Source organism: Lodderomyces beijingensis (genome assembly GCF_963989305.1).
Source record: "Lodderomyces beijingensis strain CBS 14171 genome assembly, chromosome: 7".
NCBI lineage: Eukaryota > Fungi > Ascomycota > Pichiomycetes > Serinales > Debaryomycetaceae > Lodderomyces > Lodderomyces beijingensis.
In genome coordinates this window covers 1031520-1048191 of record NC_089976.1, presented here as the reverse complement: position 1 = coordinate 1048191, position 16672 = coordinate 1031520, and the positions used below count along the sequence as shown (strand labels likewise).

Here is a 16672-nt window from a genome sequence, read left to right as displayed (position 1 = left end):
TCTTCTTGGTGGAGAACTAGTTAAAGCTACTTTGAAGAACCAAACTGTTTGACAACTGAATCTGACCTCAAGCAAGGAATAGCAGGGGGGGGATGGGAATGTTATAGCAAGTGGAACTAAATAGACCAGGCCCGTAGAAGAATGAAGCGTCCGATAGCGATGAAAGTGATTCTCTATGAGGATGGCAACTTAGCGTCAAGTGTCACACAGTCTATCAGCAAGACAAGAGCGGGGGTGTGTGTTGAGGTTTGAAGTGTAGAAAGTGAAGAAAAAGGGTTGGAGAAGTTGCAAAAGTTGGGAAAAAGTGGTGGAAATATATATGCTAGATGTTGAATATGTACTCTGCCTACTGCCATTATGTTCTCTTGTATGAAGCTCACCCTCCTTGAAAAATTTAGCATTAATTAAAAATTAAGAATAAAAAAAAAGATCTGTTCTTGTTAACAGTTCGTTACTAATAATATTATTAGCTGCTACTGCATAATGCCAGAGAGTCCAATTAAGCGACAGTGCATCCACCAGATATTACTACTTGACTACCAGATAGACACAGAGAGATAACCACATACAATTAAACATGACACAAGTCACAAAGACACCGACGACATTAGTTACAAAACCGTGGGGGGACACGACACGACACCACACGACACAACACGACACAACCACACTACAATGCCATCAACCACCAAAGAAGGCGCCGACAGTCTCGTAAGTCTGTCGAGTATAAGCACCAGCGCTATCACCCTTGGCATCACCGTGAGCAAGCTCAAGGTGAAGAGCCCCATCACGAGCTTGAATTCTACACCAAATCCTCTTGTTCTAGTGTAAAGAGTCCTCGCACGTGTCGTGCTGCTCAAAGGAGTGGGTTGTCCATTTTCACATTTTAGCTACTTTGGGCATACGTGCCTTTACCACCACTACAATTGCAAAAATGCAATTTAGCAAAAAAGGAGCGTTTAAACGTACCTGGACAAAGGCCTCCCAAAGAAACGAGATTGTTCTTGTTTGAAACCAGCAACAGTGGAAAGCTTCAATCAAAAACCACACATCGAAAATCAAAAAACGAAAACCGAAAATAGAAAATCTGCTCTGTCAAAGCCCTAAAAGAAAAGCTTAGTGTCTTGTTATAATCTCCCCCGTTGTGTCTGGTGGTTGGTAGCTCTAACGATCTCCTTTGTGGTTCCGAGTCTGCTTTCGAACCAATTAAAGTCACAGAGTGGGTGCGTTATAGCTTTGGGCTATTTTCTCTACATTGTTCAGCGGGACAAGGCAGAAGGGGGAGCGGAGGAACACTGACACTTCCATGCTGAAACTCCAGGGGGGGAAGAGGGAAAAATGCGGGAATGTTAAATTGGGAGCTCAGACTCACCGGGTGTTGCCAGTGAGATTTTCCAGCGTATCTCCTGGCATTGAAATACTTCGTACCACAATGCACCCACTTCTGGCTCTCCCAATCGAGACATAATTTTTGCCAAACGGTTCTGCAAATTATGAAACCGCAGGAGAGACAACCGCTGCCTGAGCTGGGTTCGTGTGAGAGCAAGAAATATAAAGCCCACGCAATGCTGGTGGCGGAAATAGACACTATTTTTTTTTTCATTCTCGACAATAGTGATCTTCTGTCTCAGTCAATGAAACCGCACCGACTATACTTACAAAATAAAGACCCCACATTTGGAAACCAAGTGTTGATCCGCCAACACCACAACCATCACCAGAACTCCTCCCAATGGTTTAAGCACTAAAGACCATCTTTGCTTCTAGAAAACGGCACACCACATGGGCCCAAGTGGCACTCTGTCAACATATTTTAGTCTCCATCGATCTCACTGTCTGTGTATAGTCTGAAACGCAGTGATTGTGACGCTAACTGTGCGGGCTCTTGGTTTCAGTGTCGTTGCCCCTATTTCCTCCCTCCCCCACTCCTGCTCGCTCTTCTCCTCGCTTCTTCTTTTTTTGTCCAAGATTTTTTTTTGCAATCTCCTTTGTATTACAACCGCTGGAGTGTGCAAATGAGCTGTTGAAAAAAGAATCTTGTTGCATTTATTTTCTCTCGGCTATCGAGTAGCGGTGGTGGTTCATTGGTGCTTTCGTTGTAGTCTACTGTACCGGTGCAGCCTGTATTCCAGGCACCAAGCCAGCTGCCTCTGTCTCAACCAGTCCCGACAGTATAAAAACCCAAGTCTCGAACCCTAATGTCCAACCTCAAAGCAGCTACTATTAATAACGAAGAGATTTAGGGCCGCGCGTATCTCGTGGTGGGCACGAAGAGCTAAAAGGTAAGAAAAAAAAAAAAAGAAAAAAAAAAAACTGGTGACGATCTCCCGCGGGCGACTCTTCTGCCTAATCTCGCACCGGGAGGCTTGACAAGCGGCTAGGTACGTTCAAGGGGGGAGGAGAAGCGTCTCACTCCGCCTGATGGCATCGCGGTGACGATCTTTGAGCCCAATTGCGCAACGCCTGCTGCTGCTGCTAGAGTTGCACTCAGTCAACCAATCGGTCAACCAATCAGCAGAATCGGGTAAAGTTTAACTTACTCTCTGCCTTTGCCGATTATAGAGTTTTAATTTTGGATAGGATAGTTGGAACACCCATAAAGGTGAGATCCGCAAGGTTTGGGGTTTTGCAAAAAGCCAAAGATCTACAATGGCCAGACATGTAAACTTTATTAGACTTTGGTGTCTTCAATTCGGTCAATTGTTCGCACGGTCGAACTGACAAAGCTCGGTAGTTGTCAGTGCAGACCACATGCATCCGGCTGAACTGATGCTCTCTGTGTCCCTTTCCACCCACCGGTTTTTTCACGCATTTGTGTGCTGCAAAAAAAAATTCTCATGGGGTCGATGAGATGAGCTTGGTTGAGCTTCATTACTGTATCACAGTGTTCCATGCTCTCCTTTCGAGGAGGTGCTTTTGTGATAAAGACATGGATTTGCATTGTGTGCAACCACAAATTGCGCCCAGCTAAGGCAAATCTCTACAAGTACAAGAGCTACCGAACTGGTGTATTTTTCATCGCCTGATCTTGCAATTTTAGTGATCCTTATCCTTCAATCACCAAAACAACAACGTTTGACTCTATTTTTTTCTGGAACCTGGTGTTCTCTTTAGAGGAAAGCTAAAACGCTGCTTCATTGACTGCATCAGAAACAATCTCAAAGACGAACCCGAAAAACCGATAAGGTGGTCTGTTTACGGATGTGTCTCGAGGGGTAAATCCCGCTTACCTCCCTCTCACACACGCCGGAGAGCACCATCTAGCGTGGACTCTGTCATATAAAACGTGGTCATCTTGACCTCCTTATCCCTGGCTGGAGCTGAACTGAAAAAAAGAACACAAGCAAGGCTTTACTGCCCCCCTGGTAAAAGTTTATCCTGAAGCAGTAGCTCCCGTTCTCCCTCCCCCCTCGAGTCTAGCCAGACGGAATGATTGCTGTCTGGTTTGAACAAGTGCAGATCGCGCCCTCCCGGGAACAATCAACCAATAGTGGAGCTGCTACACGCTAAAACATTTATAGATAACCTAGCGTGCATCACGTGGAAACTACTAACCTTCCAACGCCATGTCCGTGTCCACCAAAGGAAAGGAGAGCAGAACTGACAGTTATTGCAGGTATAGAGCCAGTGTAAACTTTCCAAAGTCGACTGCCTCTAGAGCACAACGCAGGGGCCTTTAACAGTCCACTGCTTTCTCTCTTAACCACTCCGTCTTGCTTCCTAGAGGAGTTGAAAAGACGCTTTGCTGTATTGCGTAGAAAACAGAAGCCAGCTCGGAGTCCTTTTTGTGCCGCGCAATACAGCAAAAGCTCATAAGTTCAAGATGTGAGAAAAGTTCTGATTTTAGTTGGCACCAGAGAGAACTAACCGCAGAGAACAAGAACAGCAGACAGAAACTGATATATTGTGGAGGCACAACGAAACAAAGAAGTGAAAATTGAAACACCTGAGTTGAGCTATCGCCCCCTTTTTTATCAAGATGTACGTTTGCTAGCACGGAAGTTTGACACTTGGTTTTTCCACTGGCAGCTCAAGCACGGCTTCCAAGGAATATGCCACCACATCACCGGGATTGCTCTTTCGCAGAAACTTTGCCGTTGGTTGCGAAGCTCCCGCAACCAGATCCCACAAAATAATGCAACATTCTCGGCTGCGGTGTTTACCTCGAAGGAGCCCACACACAATAAGCCATTCGAAACATCCTTTGCGCACAACAAAGCGTGCCGTGGTTGTGAATATGCCGAGGCTTTGAACAGACCACGTTGGTGTCCGCGCGTAGAGCCAAACGTTGTTATCAACTGGAGTGGAGTGATCTAAAGGTCTCTAAACACTAAAGTCACCAAGCCTCTAAGTGATACAACCGTTCCGCAACCAAATTTACGTAAACTGGATCAATTGGTTGACCCCTTTCAAGTGCAACTCAAAAATTGCGTCTTAGTGCGCCATTTCATCAACGCTGACATTTTTTTTCTCACCATGTTGACGCAAAAAAAAAAAAAAAGAAAAAAGAAAAATTCCAGAGCCATCCACCATCAAGTGTTACAATCCAAGGTGAAAAATTTTCTCTATTCACAACACAAAAGGTGCCTTCTCATCAGACTCAGCTCAAGGAACACAACCATGGAGGAGTTGATCCAACGTCACAAGAAGGAGAACAAGGACTTGATCGCGACAATCACAGGGTTGAAGAAACAAGCGACAAAGAAGAACAGAAAGAGCGTGCTTGAGAAATGCCAGGAGTTGGATGCTAGTCTAAAGAAACGGCATGCTGCAGAGCTAGCAATGTTGAATGAAAGCGACGACGTTGGTGGCGAAGAAAACGACGATGGTGTCTCTCCCGAGCAGCTACTAGCAGAAATGTCCCTAGCACCGGAGACACCACTGGACACATCGAACGAGGCATCACATGCTGCTCCCTGCAAGAGGCGAAACCGACAGAAGGAAAGACTAGACAAGCGCAAGGCCGAGATTGAAAAGATGCAGCGGGAGGCCCGCGAGGAAGCACTAAACACAACCGACTATCGACAAATCGAAATCGACTCGATGAACCAGCTCCTCCTGCTACACAACTTGGAACTACACGAGATCAAACCCGATGGACACTGTTTATTCGCCGCGATTGAAGACCAGCTCCGGGAACGACACCACATCCAACGATCGATCCAAGAGTTGCGCGACTTGGCCAGCGACCACATCTTGGCGAACCAGGACGACTTTGTCCCGTTTTTGTTTGACGAAACCACATGCAAAGTGCGGGACGTCGATAACTACTGCCTGGAACTAAGAACAACGGCAATGTGGGGGTCCGATATGGAAGTGTTGGCGTTGGCGAGGATATTCCATTGCTGCGTCACCATCCACATGGCGGGGGCCCCGTCTCTCAAGATCAACGAAAGTGAAGAGGAGCAGGAGCCCGAGTTGCAGTTGGGGTATTATAAGCACTCGTATGGACTAGGTGAACATTACAACTCGCTAAGGGATAAGAAGAAAATAGTTGAGCCAAAGGAGTGATCTTTATATATATAATTTTGTACTAACCCTCCACCCTTGGCCTGTCGATAATAGTGTCGTGCTTAGTGTCGCGACACTGCTAGAAGAAACATAATATCATATTATATTTAAGCTGTGCTGCATAGAGTTTAGATCTCGTAAATGTACGCCGTGCTTTTATACGTCCGTATTCACACACAAAACGACTCGGCTTCAGATTCCGCTACAACTCGGTTGAGGAGAATATGCCCCGAGATCTTTATCGGAATAGCACCAACGGGATGTTACTGTCTGGGCCACAAGCTGGATTCAGCTGGGGCAAGCCCAACTCGAGTCTAGATAATGGGCAGTTTGAAAAAGAAGGGAGGATCAAACATCCCTGCATCGATCAGGGATGCAAGACGCAAACCGCTGAGTCTAGAAGTGAGGGATGTACTCTAGATACTCTCATTCCCGGTTGTGGCTTCCTCTTTGCTAGCACGTTTTCGAATAGGGGCTGTTGCACTGGGTTCACTAGGGATAGGTGTCCTCCCCCCCCTTTTCTTTTCTTGGTGATAATCAAAGTATCCAAGGACAATTTCACCGAATTGGGAAGAGCATTATTAAACTGGCTTTTGCAAAGTTCCAGATACGTGCAGATGTATATTTTTCAAATTGTCTGGCGCTGGCTGCTTCGGAGTCTGTCGTGTGGCAGCGAGAAACGAAAAAGCAAAAAGTCGCAGACATAAAAAAAAAAAATGTTGTGAGCGTGACACCCACGTGACGCGCGATCCTGGCCCACATTTTCGTCTCTCCTCTTTTGCTTGATTTAACCCGAGCTGAGCTAACAATGGACTCCATGCCCGTGACGAAGAATGGGTGCAGTCTCACAGGCTCTGCCGCAACGCCTATGAGTCCTTCCCTCACGACAGCGTTGTCTGCAGCAACTGGGAGTGATCAAACACTCCAGGGGGGCTTTGTATCGTAAATCGTTTTGATAAACCAACGTGATACGCCTCAGTTTGATAAGAGAGGGAGCCAACTAAACTGTAGCTGAGTTAAAGGAATAGCGTAAAGCTCTGAAGGTCAAATTCGGGGGCAATCTCACACTTCTTCCAACTTCAATGCGGTAAGAGTGTACGGAAAAGACCCTGGATGAGTTCTAGCCGACAACGTCAGGGCATCCTCCCTTTCTCCACCTCTCCGAATTGCACATGTAGAAGAAAGCAAATGCAAAGAATGCAGTATCACTGGCACTACCCACTACCCTTGTGCTTAAGTTATAAAGTGACGTTCTTTTCCCACTTTACCACATTGTAGCGCCACTTGCATGTTACACCCCATCCATGTGAACCCTGTGTCTCACACTGTCAAATGGTTTTGAGGATAGGCAAGGGATGGAGGAAAAAAAAGTGTCAGCTCGACACCAAGGGATACGTTTATCCTGGACATAAGGCGGACTTGTACTGTAAAACAGCTGCGTGGAAGCCTCGGTGGAAGCTACTGGTTTGCTTAATTTGCATGGTGTTTGAACATCAACACCTATGGTCACGTGACATGGGCATACTCCAGGCCTGTGTCACTTGAAGGCCATCTTGCATTCACCAATGATGGAAAAAGCCAGGATAGACATCGTCCGAACTCACATCACCAACCACTCAACGTTGGTGTGTCACTTGCATCCAAGGTGTGCCCCCCCCCACCTGCCTTTGCTCAATCTCGGTCATCACGCTTATTTCCATTTTTTTTTTCCTCTTTCTCCATTTCGCATCGCATCACTCTCTCAACTGCAAAGATAAGCATTCATCATGGGTTGGCTCTGGGCAGACAAGACGGAAACCAAGTCCGCTCTGACACCTTCCGCTGCAAAGTCACTGGGATGCCCGGTCGATTACACATCGTTGAAATCTCTGAGTTCATCCAGGCCATCTGTTTGCCCCGTCCAACCAAGCAACAGCAACGATCAAGTGTTGAATCCCTTGAACAACATGCCCATGGCTATATCAAGCGAGCGAGCACCGGGCCAAAAGATCAAGTTGTCAACCGAGCGAACCATCTCCACGATCCCACGAGGCGAGTCGCTGGACCAAGGGCTCTGGGAGTATCCATCTCCACAGCAAATGCTCAACGCCATGCTCGCCAAGGGCAAAGGCGAGGGAATACCCGAGGATGCGGTGACGTCGATGGTGGAGGTCCACAACTTCCTCAACGAAGGCGCCTGGCAGCAGATCTTGGAGTGGGAAAACAAGTACACTAACGAAACAAAGGTCGAGCCGAGGTTGCAACAGTTTACAGGTAGACCGCACGATCTCTCGCCAAAGGCAAGAGTGTACTTGTGGTTAGGTGGGTTGTTCCCCGACACGTTCAACACGGTGCCACCGTTTGATAGACACGATTGGTACGTGTTGCGAAGCAAGGGGAGAAACCAGGGCTGGAAAAAAGTGAGGTATGTCATTGACTACTATGGCGCTCCCGATGATGAAGAAACGGGCATGCCGGCGTTTATGTTGGACACCCGTCCCGCGTTGGACGATGTGGCTAGTATACGTGATAGAATTGTCTCGTTTGCAGGGCCAGTGTGGAGAAAAGCCATGGGAGATGCAGATCAGTTTTAGTCTTTATATATAGCAGGATTAATTATTTACATGTTTCAGCAATTTTTGTGCTATAGCTGGCGGGAGCTCAACAAACTTGCTGACTCTGGAGAGCATCTTGACCATTTCCGGCACGTAGTCTGCATCGGGCAACTCGGCCATGTCAGCGAGAACGAGCGAGATCAACTTGTGGTTGCGTTTGCTTAGTAAGTAGTTGAGGATGAAGTAGTAGGTGAACCTGTTTGGTCTCACTCCAGGATCGTTCTTCATCCTCCTGTAGTACTCTAATGCGAGCGGCGTGTCTCTGGTGAGAAGATTTTTGATCATGATGTTCCAGATCCGCGCATCGTTGTTGATATTGGAGATGTAGTAATCGAAAATTTGCACTGCAATCGGGATATCCCCATGGGACAACTCCCCTTGCAACATCTTACTTTGAATGGCACTGGACCTGGGTTTTGTTTCCATCATGTGCTTGTAGAGCACTCTAGCAGCAACCATGTTCCCAGAGTCAACCAACCCGTTGAGCACCGCTGAAAGAGTGTGCTCGTTTTTGGTGGCGCCTTTCAAAGTGTGCAAGATCCCTTCAAAGCTCGGTGTTTTCCCCTTGTCAATGAGCGCATTGACATACGCGCCTACCAAGGTGGTCAACGAATGCACCGTCTCGGGAATGCCGTGCTCTTGCATAAACTCGTTGATGCCACGCACGGCTTTGTAGTTTTTCTTTTGCGCATAGTGGGACATGAACATGTTCAATACAGTGGCGCTAGGTTTGTAGTTGCCTTCTTTCATGTACTCGCGCATCCGGTGCTCGGCATCGTCAATCCGGTGGTTGAAAACGAGGCCGCACAAGACACCATCCTTTGCCGCGTTGCCGTTGAGTTGTGGGTGCTGTTTAATATGCTGTTCAGCAGAGTCAAAGTCATTGGCAATCGCAAAAGCGCTAACAATGCTGCCCAAAGTCTCCTCGTCAAAAGCCACTTTGCTTGCTTCTATAGTGGCCAACATCTTTTTAAAGTTACTCATAAACTCACGCTTTTGCTTTGCTGACGCTTTCGCGAATCTGTTGGGGTTGATTGTGGCGCGCAACACCACATTCCAAGCGCCAATCGATGGCTTGATTCCGGACTTGAGGATGTTTTGGAACATGTTAAACACGTCGTCGTACTCGTCAATGTAAAAGTATCGGTCCATCATGGCAACCAAGACCCGTTCATCGATCTTGATCCCTTGCTTGGATGAGACTTGCACAATCTCGGCGTATATACTGTCGAGCTCCCTTCTGTCACGCAATGAATATATTTTCTGAAGCATTTTGGCACTGTTGGGATTCACCTGCCCTAATCGAAACTCATCCAACACGCGTTTCAATTTCGCAAACTCTGGTTTGGAAAACACCTTGACCTCTTCAAGGGTCCGCTTTAACATATACACAGCTGGCACAGTGTCGTTGTTGGAAAATTTTTTGGCGTTCTCTTCTGAATAGGTGAGTCCTTCGCCCTCGCAGGCCATGACATATGCGTAGTAGCTCAAGTTGGGAAGATGGTACCCAGTGTACTTGGCTTCCCCGTCTTTAAGGCTCATCCCTACAAACACAGGTGAAGAGTTTTTGTACTCCAAGTACCTGGCCCATAGTTGCATCACCCTGTGGTACTGAGCGGGGTCTGGCTTATTCTGCAAGAGCGATATGGCAACTTCGGTAAAATGGTACTGGTGTGCAATCTGGTGCAGGGTGAGAAACTGCAACACCTCGTTGAGATCTTGTCCATTCTGCTTTGCTAGTTGGAACAACTCAATGCTCAAGGGAAGGAAAGCATTGTATAAGGCGATTTCCGGGATGTTTTCCTGTTTGCGTATCTCACGTAGAAAAGTGATTCCTTCCTCGAGAATGTCTTTTATTTCGTGGTAACCAGTTCCCGAGCTGATTGTCTCCTGGATTTGCTTGGTAATGTCTCTCAACTTGTGGTTCTCCACTCTTTTGGCAGCTGTTTTCGACGGATGAATGGGCGTGTTTGACGGCTCAACTGATTCCGACAGAGTGGTTGTTTGACTCCGGATTAGTCTCGGAGGCAAGGCTCTTACCCCTACACTCAGCAACACATGCCCGCGCAACAACGGTCTTGCTATTCGTCTGGGGATCATTTACGTTGATGGGAAGAGAAAACGTGCACTCTCTGGAGAAAATTTTGCAATTTTCACGAGTCGCGATTCGACACCAGGGTGGGTTCGTGAACACACTGTGGGTGTTTTTTTGAGAGCACTACAAATGGTTTCAGTTGCTGGAAGTGAATGTATTTTAAAAAACTGTATAAAACCCCTCGATGGTTGAGCCTGGGCAAATGTTAGCAAGTCTGTCAAAGACATTAGAGCACTACTTGTACATATCAGATAGATTTGAATAAACGGTTTTTATCATAAACAAAATATCAATTGAGCTGGGTTTATGCTATGGAGTCCTAACGACTCAGTATCATCATGAACAAGGTTGATAGAGATTTGTAACATACCAGGGATAGTAGCTGATTAAAACATGGTGGAAAGAAAGAAAAGAGTCGGTGAAGAAGGCTTGATTTTTTTTTTTCTTTGCTAGTACCTCTTCACTTTTGTTGCGCAGTTTATCAACACCTGCTAGGTGCCACCCACCACAACTACCAAATGACAAACCATGTCAATGACAAGTACAACATTGGCAATGCTCAAGAGACACCGCCAGATCTAGTGTTCTTTAACTACCATGAGTATTTAGTGTCGCAGCTGGGTGGTTCTGAACTGCCCGTGGTAGTCGTAAACCACTTTCCCAACCATTACAAAGACCAGTCATCCGTGTCGTTCAAGCACACGAGGGTTGTAAGAATACCACGTTGTTATGATATCCAGTGCTCGGACTTGATACCGCAGTTCTCTATATTCTACCCAGGGCAAGAGCCAGGGGCAATCAAATCAGAGGAAAGTAACTCGGTCATGGCCACGTTTGATCAGCATGAGTTTGGAGTTACATCTGAAATCTTGCAGCTCCGGCAACGCATATCGGAACAAGACTTGCTCAAACTTGTCACCACCATCAACTTCAAGTTGCAACTAGCCTTCAACCCGTTCTCAGTATGGACTCTTTGTGAAAACATTTGCAACGTCTTGACTGGCGGGTTATTCCTCCTGTTGATGAACTTTTGTCATTTGTACACTTACTCCAGGAGACAAGTTACCAAATTGGAAGCGTTTATCAGACATCAGAATGAACAGTTTCAAAAAGACGGAGTCGACTTGGTAATCACTTCACCAAGGAAAACAGCATATTTGTCAGTACGTGTAATCCTTCAAAGTCTATGGCGGCGCGCTAAATACTAACCAAAAATGAATATTTTTCGCAGTTGGATATACAAGTTTCCAACCTCATCCCCTCGTAACCTGTAGATACTTCAACCACCACCACGATGAAGCAAGTCATGAACGGTGTGTTTGCCATAAACAAACCCAGTGGGAGAACCTCAGCCAACATAATTGCAGAGTTACAAGAAATCTTCACCAAGTCGCAAGTGTTTGCCCTGGATATGCAAGCGATACGAGACAAGATGTCCTACGACTTGGGCCAGGACAAGAAGTGGAAAAACAAGGCCAAAAAGAAAATAGCCAACGCCAAGGTGAAAATCGGGCACGGGGGCGCGTTGGACCCTTTAGCGAGAGGGGTGTTGGTTGTTGGCGTTGGGCTAGGTACAAAGAAGCTACAGTACTACCTCACCGAGTGCCAAAAGACCTACGAAGCCAAGGCATTGCTTGGTATTGCCACGACAACGGGTGATTCAGAGGGACAGATTGTGTCTCAGAATGAAATAGCACATATAACACCAGACTCGGTTTTACACGCGGCGGAGAAATTTGTTGGCGACATTAAACAAACTCCACCGATTTTCTCCGCGTTGAAAGTGGACGGCAAGCCCTTGTATGAATACGCGAGAGAGGGGAAACCCATACCGAGGGATATCAAAGTGCGAGAGGTTAACGTGGGGCGTATCAAAGTGTGTGAGGAGGACCTCCTCACCACTGAACATGACTTTAAAAGATTGGAAAGCGAGTTGGATGAAAACGGCGTCGCAAAAGAACATGCGTTGATGAACAACCCCACGTTAAACGACTCGCCATTGTATTTTTCCAAACAGTACCTTGAGCAAACTGGGGGAGTGCCTCAAGAGTGCAAGCCACGGTTGTTGTCAGAGGACGAGAGCCATCCGGACAAATTGCCCATGTTCCATTTCACCGCCGATGTATCGTCAGGGACCTATATCCGGAGTTTAATCAGTGACATTGGCCGTGCAATGGACTCCTCTGCGTATATGGTGGATCTTGTTAGAACGAAGCAGTCGGAATGGGTTTTGGGTCGCAATGTGTTTGAGTTGGAGAACTTCCAAAGGGGTGATAGAGTGTGGGGCCCAGTGTTGAAAAAGGTCTTGGCTCATGGTGGTGAAGGGGTCGACTTGGCAAAGGAACTAGCCGAGGCTGAAAAGGAGACTCAAAGGGGGGTTGAAAACAAGGGCGATGAGGACTTTGACTTGGAATCGGAATTCGCCAAAGCTAAGCAAGCTCTGCATCGGGATAATGACGAGGGTGCCGAGGGATTCAAGAAGCGAAAATTGACCTAGGGCGGAAAAAAAAAAATGGTGCTGCGAAATATATAGAACCACTCTATAGACACCAACAAGATGATCCGTAAGCAACTAGCACGATTCGTTCATTCTCCAGCATTCAAGCACCATGCACGAACAACAGTAAACCCCGTTGACTTTAGACTAACTCCTCCAAGCAACGTTACCCCCAAGTCGGTGCTAGTTTTCTCGACACCGACGTGCCTACCCAACATCATTCAAGATGCCATCGATCTACACCAGACAAACAGACTACAGGTTGTTGTAGCGGGCATCGACACAATGGTTCCGTTTTCAAGTAGGAACGGTGTGAGTGAGTTGTGGCTTGAGCAGGAAATGAAAATCGGCACGTCGGTGCTACTTGAGGAAAAAGACGACATCAACAAACCGCCACGCGAAAGCGACGGGATCAACCCTGTCTCTGCGAGAAAAAACTGGAAGGACATCACCGGGAGCGTTAGTTTCAAGTTGAAGAATGAAATGGAGGCACGGGTTACTCTTGCAAACACCGTTTTCTCCTCGGGTTCAATCATCACCTTGTTTTACTTTGACTCGAAAATGGGCCTCTCGGGACAGCACTTGTGTGAGTTGAGCTTGGAGTTACCGCATGGCGTGATACCACGACACTCAAGAGCTATTGTCGAAGACCATTGGACTCCACTATACCCGAACGAGTCGTTCAAAATTACAAAATGCGTGGGTAATTTACTAAAACAGGTTGAGAACAAGCCAGCTGCCAAGTTTTTAGAAGAGAACAATCTGTTGATGAGCCTCAAGTCGAAAGATACAGAAGTGTATGTCAAGGTGAGGAAACAGGGCACCACCCACGTTGATAGATTCAAAGTGGTTGCAGGTGGCGGGGGATGGGGAGCTAAAGCTGACATAATCGCGCTATCAGCGGAGGCACAACCCAGTGTAGGTGACTTGATAGAGTTCTACATGGTGACTCCCCAGCACCGGTTCCAGCCGCAACACGATGTTTCGAAATACCACGACTGTTTCGCACTCCAGAGCAGCTACGAGGAGACGTCGTATGGGTCACGTCTCGCACAAGAGCAGGTGTTTGAAAATGCGTTTGGGTGCGGCAGTGAAAAGGGGTTCTTTTGGAACGGGGTGGGGCATGTGTCCCCCGGAGAAACAGTGTTTGTAAAAATGTAACAACCCACAGTTGCTTTTCTTCTCTCTCAATTTTCCGAATGCCAATCAAATACATCAAGGGCGACTTGTTTAGCCATACAGCCCGTAAACCGTGTATACTAGCACACGCTTGCAACACTGGCGGAAGCTGGGGCGGCGGGATCGCAGCTGTGTTTAGACGCAAGTTTCCTCACGCTAATCAACAGTACAGCGAATACTGCCACGGGAATCGAAACTTGCTCGGAACCTCGTTGTTGTTGAAAGGTGATGATTTTGACAAGAATAGGATCTACATTGCCTGTTTGTTCACCAGTGACTTTCAGCAGACACCAGAGGAGATTGTGGCGCTCACGGATGAGGCAGTGCATGATCTCGTTGGTCAATTAAAGGCAATCGACGTTGAAACAGACAACGGCAAAGCTGTCATCAACATGCCAAAGATCAACGCGGGGATATTCGGAGTGCCATGGCAAGACACCGAAGCAGTTCTTGCAAAGTATACAGACTTGCAGATCAATGTATACGTCATGGACTAACACCAGTTGTTTCCGGCGTGAGATCACATCGGTCAACGGTGTTCGTTAGCTGTAGGTCGTGTGTACCGGTGAAAAACTTGTTGCCGGTGCCACCAAGATGAAAACTACAACTTGTAAATATTTAATATACAGATTGTTATCGCCCTACTCCAAAACTGTCCAACCTCACTCCGCCATTATCAATCATGGATGAGGGCTTGATTGCTACAATCAACAAGTTGCAGGATGCTTTGGCTCCATTGGGCGGCGGCTCGCAGTCACCAGTCGACTTGCCTCAGATCACCGTTGTGGGATCGCAATCCTCGGGCAAATCTTCAGTGTTGGAGAACATTGTAGGGAGAGACTTTCTTCCACGAGGCACGGGTATTGTCACTAGAAGACCGTTGGTTTTGCAGTTGACCAATAGAAGAGCCACCCCTAAAAACAAACAAGAGCTACTCGATATCGAAGCGAATGAAGGCGGCGGGCAGAAGGAAGACAACCCTGACGAGTGGGGGGAGTTTTTGCATCTCCCAGGTAAAAAGTTTTACAACTTTGAAGACATCAGGACTGAAATTGTGCGTGAAACGGACGCCAAGACCGGTAAGAACTTGGGTATCTCGCCCGTGCCCATCAATTTGAGAATCTACTCGCCCCACGTGTTGACATTGACGTTGGTGGACTTGCCCGGTTTGACAAAAGTGCCCGTTGGAGACCAGCCAAAGGATATTGAGAAGCAAATCAGAGACATGATTATGAAGTTTATTTCCAAGCCCAACGCCATCATCTTGTCGGTAAACGCGGCAAACACGGATTTGGCCAACTCGGACGGGTTGAAGTTGGCCAGGGAGGTTGACCCTGAGGGCTCGCGTACTATTGGTGTCTTGACCAAAGTCGACTTGATGGACCAAGGCACCGACGTTATTGATATCTTGGCTGGAAGGGTGATTCCGTTGAGATTTGGCTATGTGCCAGTCATCAACAGAGGGCAAAAGGACATTGAAACGAAAAAGACCATTCGACAAGCGTTGGCTAATGAGGCCAATTTCTTTGAAAACCACCCTTCCTACAGAGCCAAGGCCCAGTTCTGCGGCACGCCCTATCTTGCCAAGAAATTGAACGGCATCTTGCTCCACCACATCAAGAGCACGTTGCCGGATATCAAAATGAAGATTGAGCACTCGTTGAAAAAGTACCTGAACGAGTTGAGTTTGTTGGGACCCGAGATGGCAGAGTCGCCCGCGTCCATTGCGTTGAGCATGATTACAAACTTTACCAAGGACTACACGGGGATCTTGGATGGTGAGTCGAAGGAGTTGAGCTCGCAAGAGTTGAGCGGCGGCGCGCGGATCTCGTTTGTGTTTCATGAAATCTACAAAAACGGGATCAATGCGTTGGACCCGTTTGACCAGATCAGAGACGCCGATATCAGAACAATCTTGCACAACACCTCGGGTTCGGCTCCGTCGTTGTTTGTGGGCACTGCTGCGTTTACAGTTTTGGTTAAGCAGCAAATCAAGAGAATGGAGGAGCCATCGATTCGATGCATCAATTTGATCTTTGACGAGTTGGTTCGCATCTTGTCGCAAATCATTAACCAACCGCAATACACTAGATACCCTGCGTTGAAGGAACAGTTGTCCAACCATTTCATCCAGTACCTAAGAGAAGCGTTGGTGCCAACAAATGAGTTTGTCACTGACTTGATCAAGTCCGAGGAAACGTATGTCAACACAGCACACCCTGACTTGTTGACCGGAACCCAAGCTATGGCGTTTGTAGAGGAGAAGTTCCACCCAAAGCCTCAAGTGCAAGTTGATCCAAAGACTGGGAAACCGGTGCCACAGCAGCAACAACAACAACAACAACCACAACACCCACAACACCCAGCAAACTCTGCCAGGCCGGAGGAGTCATCAAATGGATTCTTTGGTGGCTTTTTCTCTTCCAAGAACAAAAAGAGATTGCAGCAGATGGAGGCCCCGCCACCGGTGTTGAGAGCAACGGGTACAATGACCGAGAGAGAAACCATGGAGACAGAAGTGATCAAATTGTTGATCTCATCGTACTATAATATTGTCAAGAGAACAGTCGCTGACATCGTCCCCAAGGCGATCATGTTGAAATTGATCAACAAGTCCAAGGACGAGATCCAGAAGGAGTTGTTGGAGAAAATGTACAGCAACCCTGAGTTGCCCGACTTGGTCAAGGAGAATGAACTCACTGTGCAGAAGAGAAAAGAGTGTATTAGAATGGTTGAGGTGTTGCGAAATGCAAGCGAAATCGTGGCAAGTGTTTAGATTAAACAGATGCAGTGTAA

The 16672-nt window shown here is 47.2% G+C and overlaps 8 protein-coding genes across 8 annotated transcripts; 7 read left to right on the top strand and 1 right to left on the bottom strand. All coding sequences in view use genetic code 12, as the record gives it.

The window, feature by feature from the left end:
• Positions 1–4620: 4620 nt before the first annotated feature.
• Positions 4621–5511, top strand: LODBEIA_P57220 (uncharacterized protein; the record flags this gene model as incomplete). The annotated part of the gene is made up of 1 exon (XM_066976086.1): positions 4621–5511. One exon carries the CDS (start codon positions 4621–4623, stop codon positions 5509–5511), a length of 891 nt encoding a protein of 296 aa, XP_066832660.1.
• Positions 5512–7277: 1766 nt separating this feature from the next.
• On the top strand, positions 7278–8084 carry LODBEIA_P57210 (uncharacterized protein; the record flags this gene model as incomplete). The annotated part of the gene is made up of 1 exon (XM_066976085.1): positions 7278–8084. The coding sequence occupies one exon, from the start codon at positions 7278–7280 to the stop codon at positions 8082–8084; it is 807 nt and encodes a 268-aa protein (XP_066832659.1).
• Positions 8085–8102: 18 nt separating this feature from the next.
• Positions 8103–10205, bottom strand: LODBEIA_P57200 (uncharacterized protein; the record flags this gene model as incomplete). The annotated part of the gene is made up of 1 exon (XM_066976084.1): positions 8103–10205. The coding sequence occupies one exon, from the start codon at positions 10203–10205 to the stop codon at positions 8103–8105; it is 2103 nt and encodes a 700-aa protein (XP_066832658.1).
• Positions 10206–10718: 513 nt separating this feature from the next.
• On the top strand, positions 10719–11408 carry LODBEIA_P57190 (uncharacterized protein; the record flags this gene model as incomplete). The annotated part of the gene is made up of 1 exon (XM_066976082.1): positions 10719–11408. One exon carries the CDS (start codon positions 10719–10721, stop codon positions 11406–11408), a length of 690 nt encoding a protein of 229 aa, XP_066832657.1.
• Positions 11409–11494: 86 nt separating this feature from the next.
• LODBEIA_P57180 (uncharacterized protein) lies at positions 11495–12697 on the top strand (the record flags this gene model as incomplete). The annotated part of the gene is made up of 1 exon (XM_066976081.1): positions 11495–12697. The coding sequence occupies one exon, from the start codon at positions 11495–11497 to the stop codon at positions 12695–12697; it is 1203 nt and encodes a 400-aa protein (XP_066832656.1).
• A 60-nt stretch (positions 12698–12757) lies between these two features.
• Positions 12758–13858, top strand: LODBEIA_P57170 (uncharacterized protein; the record flags this gene model as incomplete). The annotated part of the gene is made up of 1 exon (XM_066976080.1): positions 12758–13858. One exon carries the CDS (start codon positions 12758–12760, stop codon positions 13856–13858), a length of 1101 nt encoding a protein of 366 aa, XP_066832655.1.
• A 38-nt stretch (positions 13859–13896) lies between these two features.
• LODBEIA_P57160 (uncharacterized protein) lies at positions 13897–14373 on the top strand (the record flags this gene model as incomplete). The annotated part of the gene is made up of 1 exon (XM_066976079.1): positions 13897–14373. The coding sequence occupies one exon, from the start codon at positions 13897–13899 to the stop codon at positions 14371–14373; it is 477 nt and encodes a 158-aa protein (XP_066832654.1).
• Positions 14374–14558: 185 nt separating this feature from the next.
• LODBEIA_P57150 (uncharacterized protein) lies at positions 14559–16652 on the top strand (the record flags this gene model as incomplete). Its single annotated transcript, XM_066976078.1, has 1 exon — positions 14559–16652. The coding sequence occupies one exon, from the start codon at positions 14559–14561 to the stop codon at positions 16650–16652; it is 2094 nt and encodes a 697-aa protein (XP_066832653.1).
• Between the last annotated feature and the right edge of the window lie 20 nt (positions 16653–16672).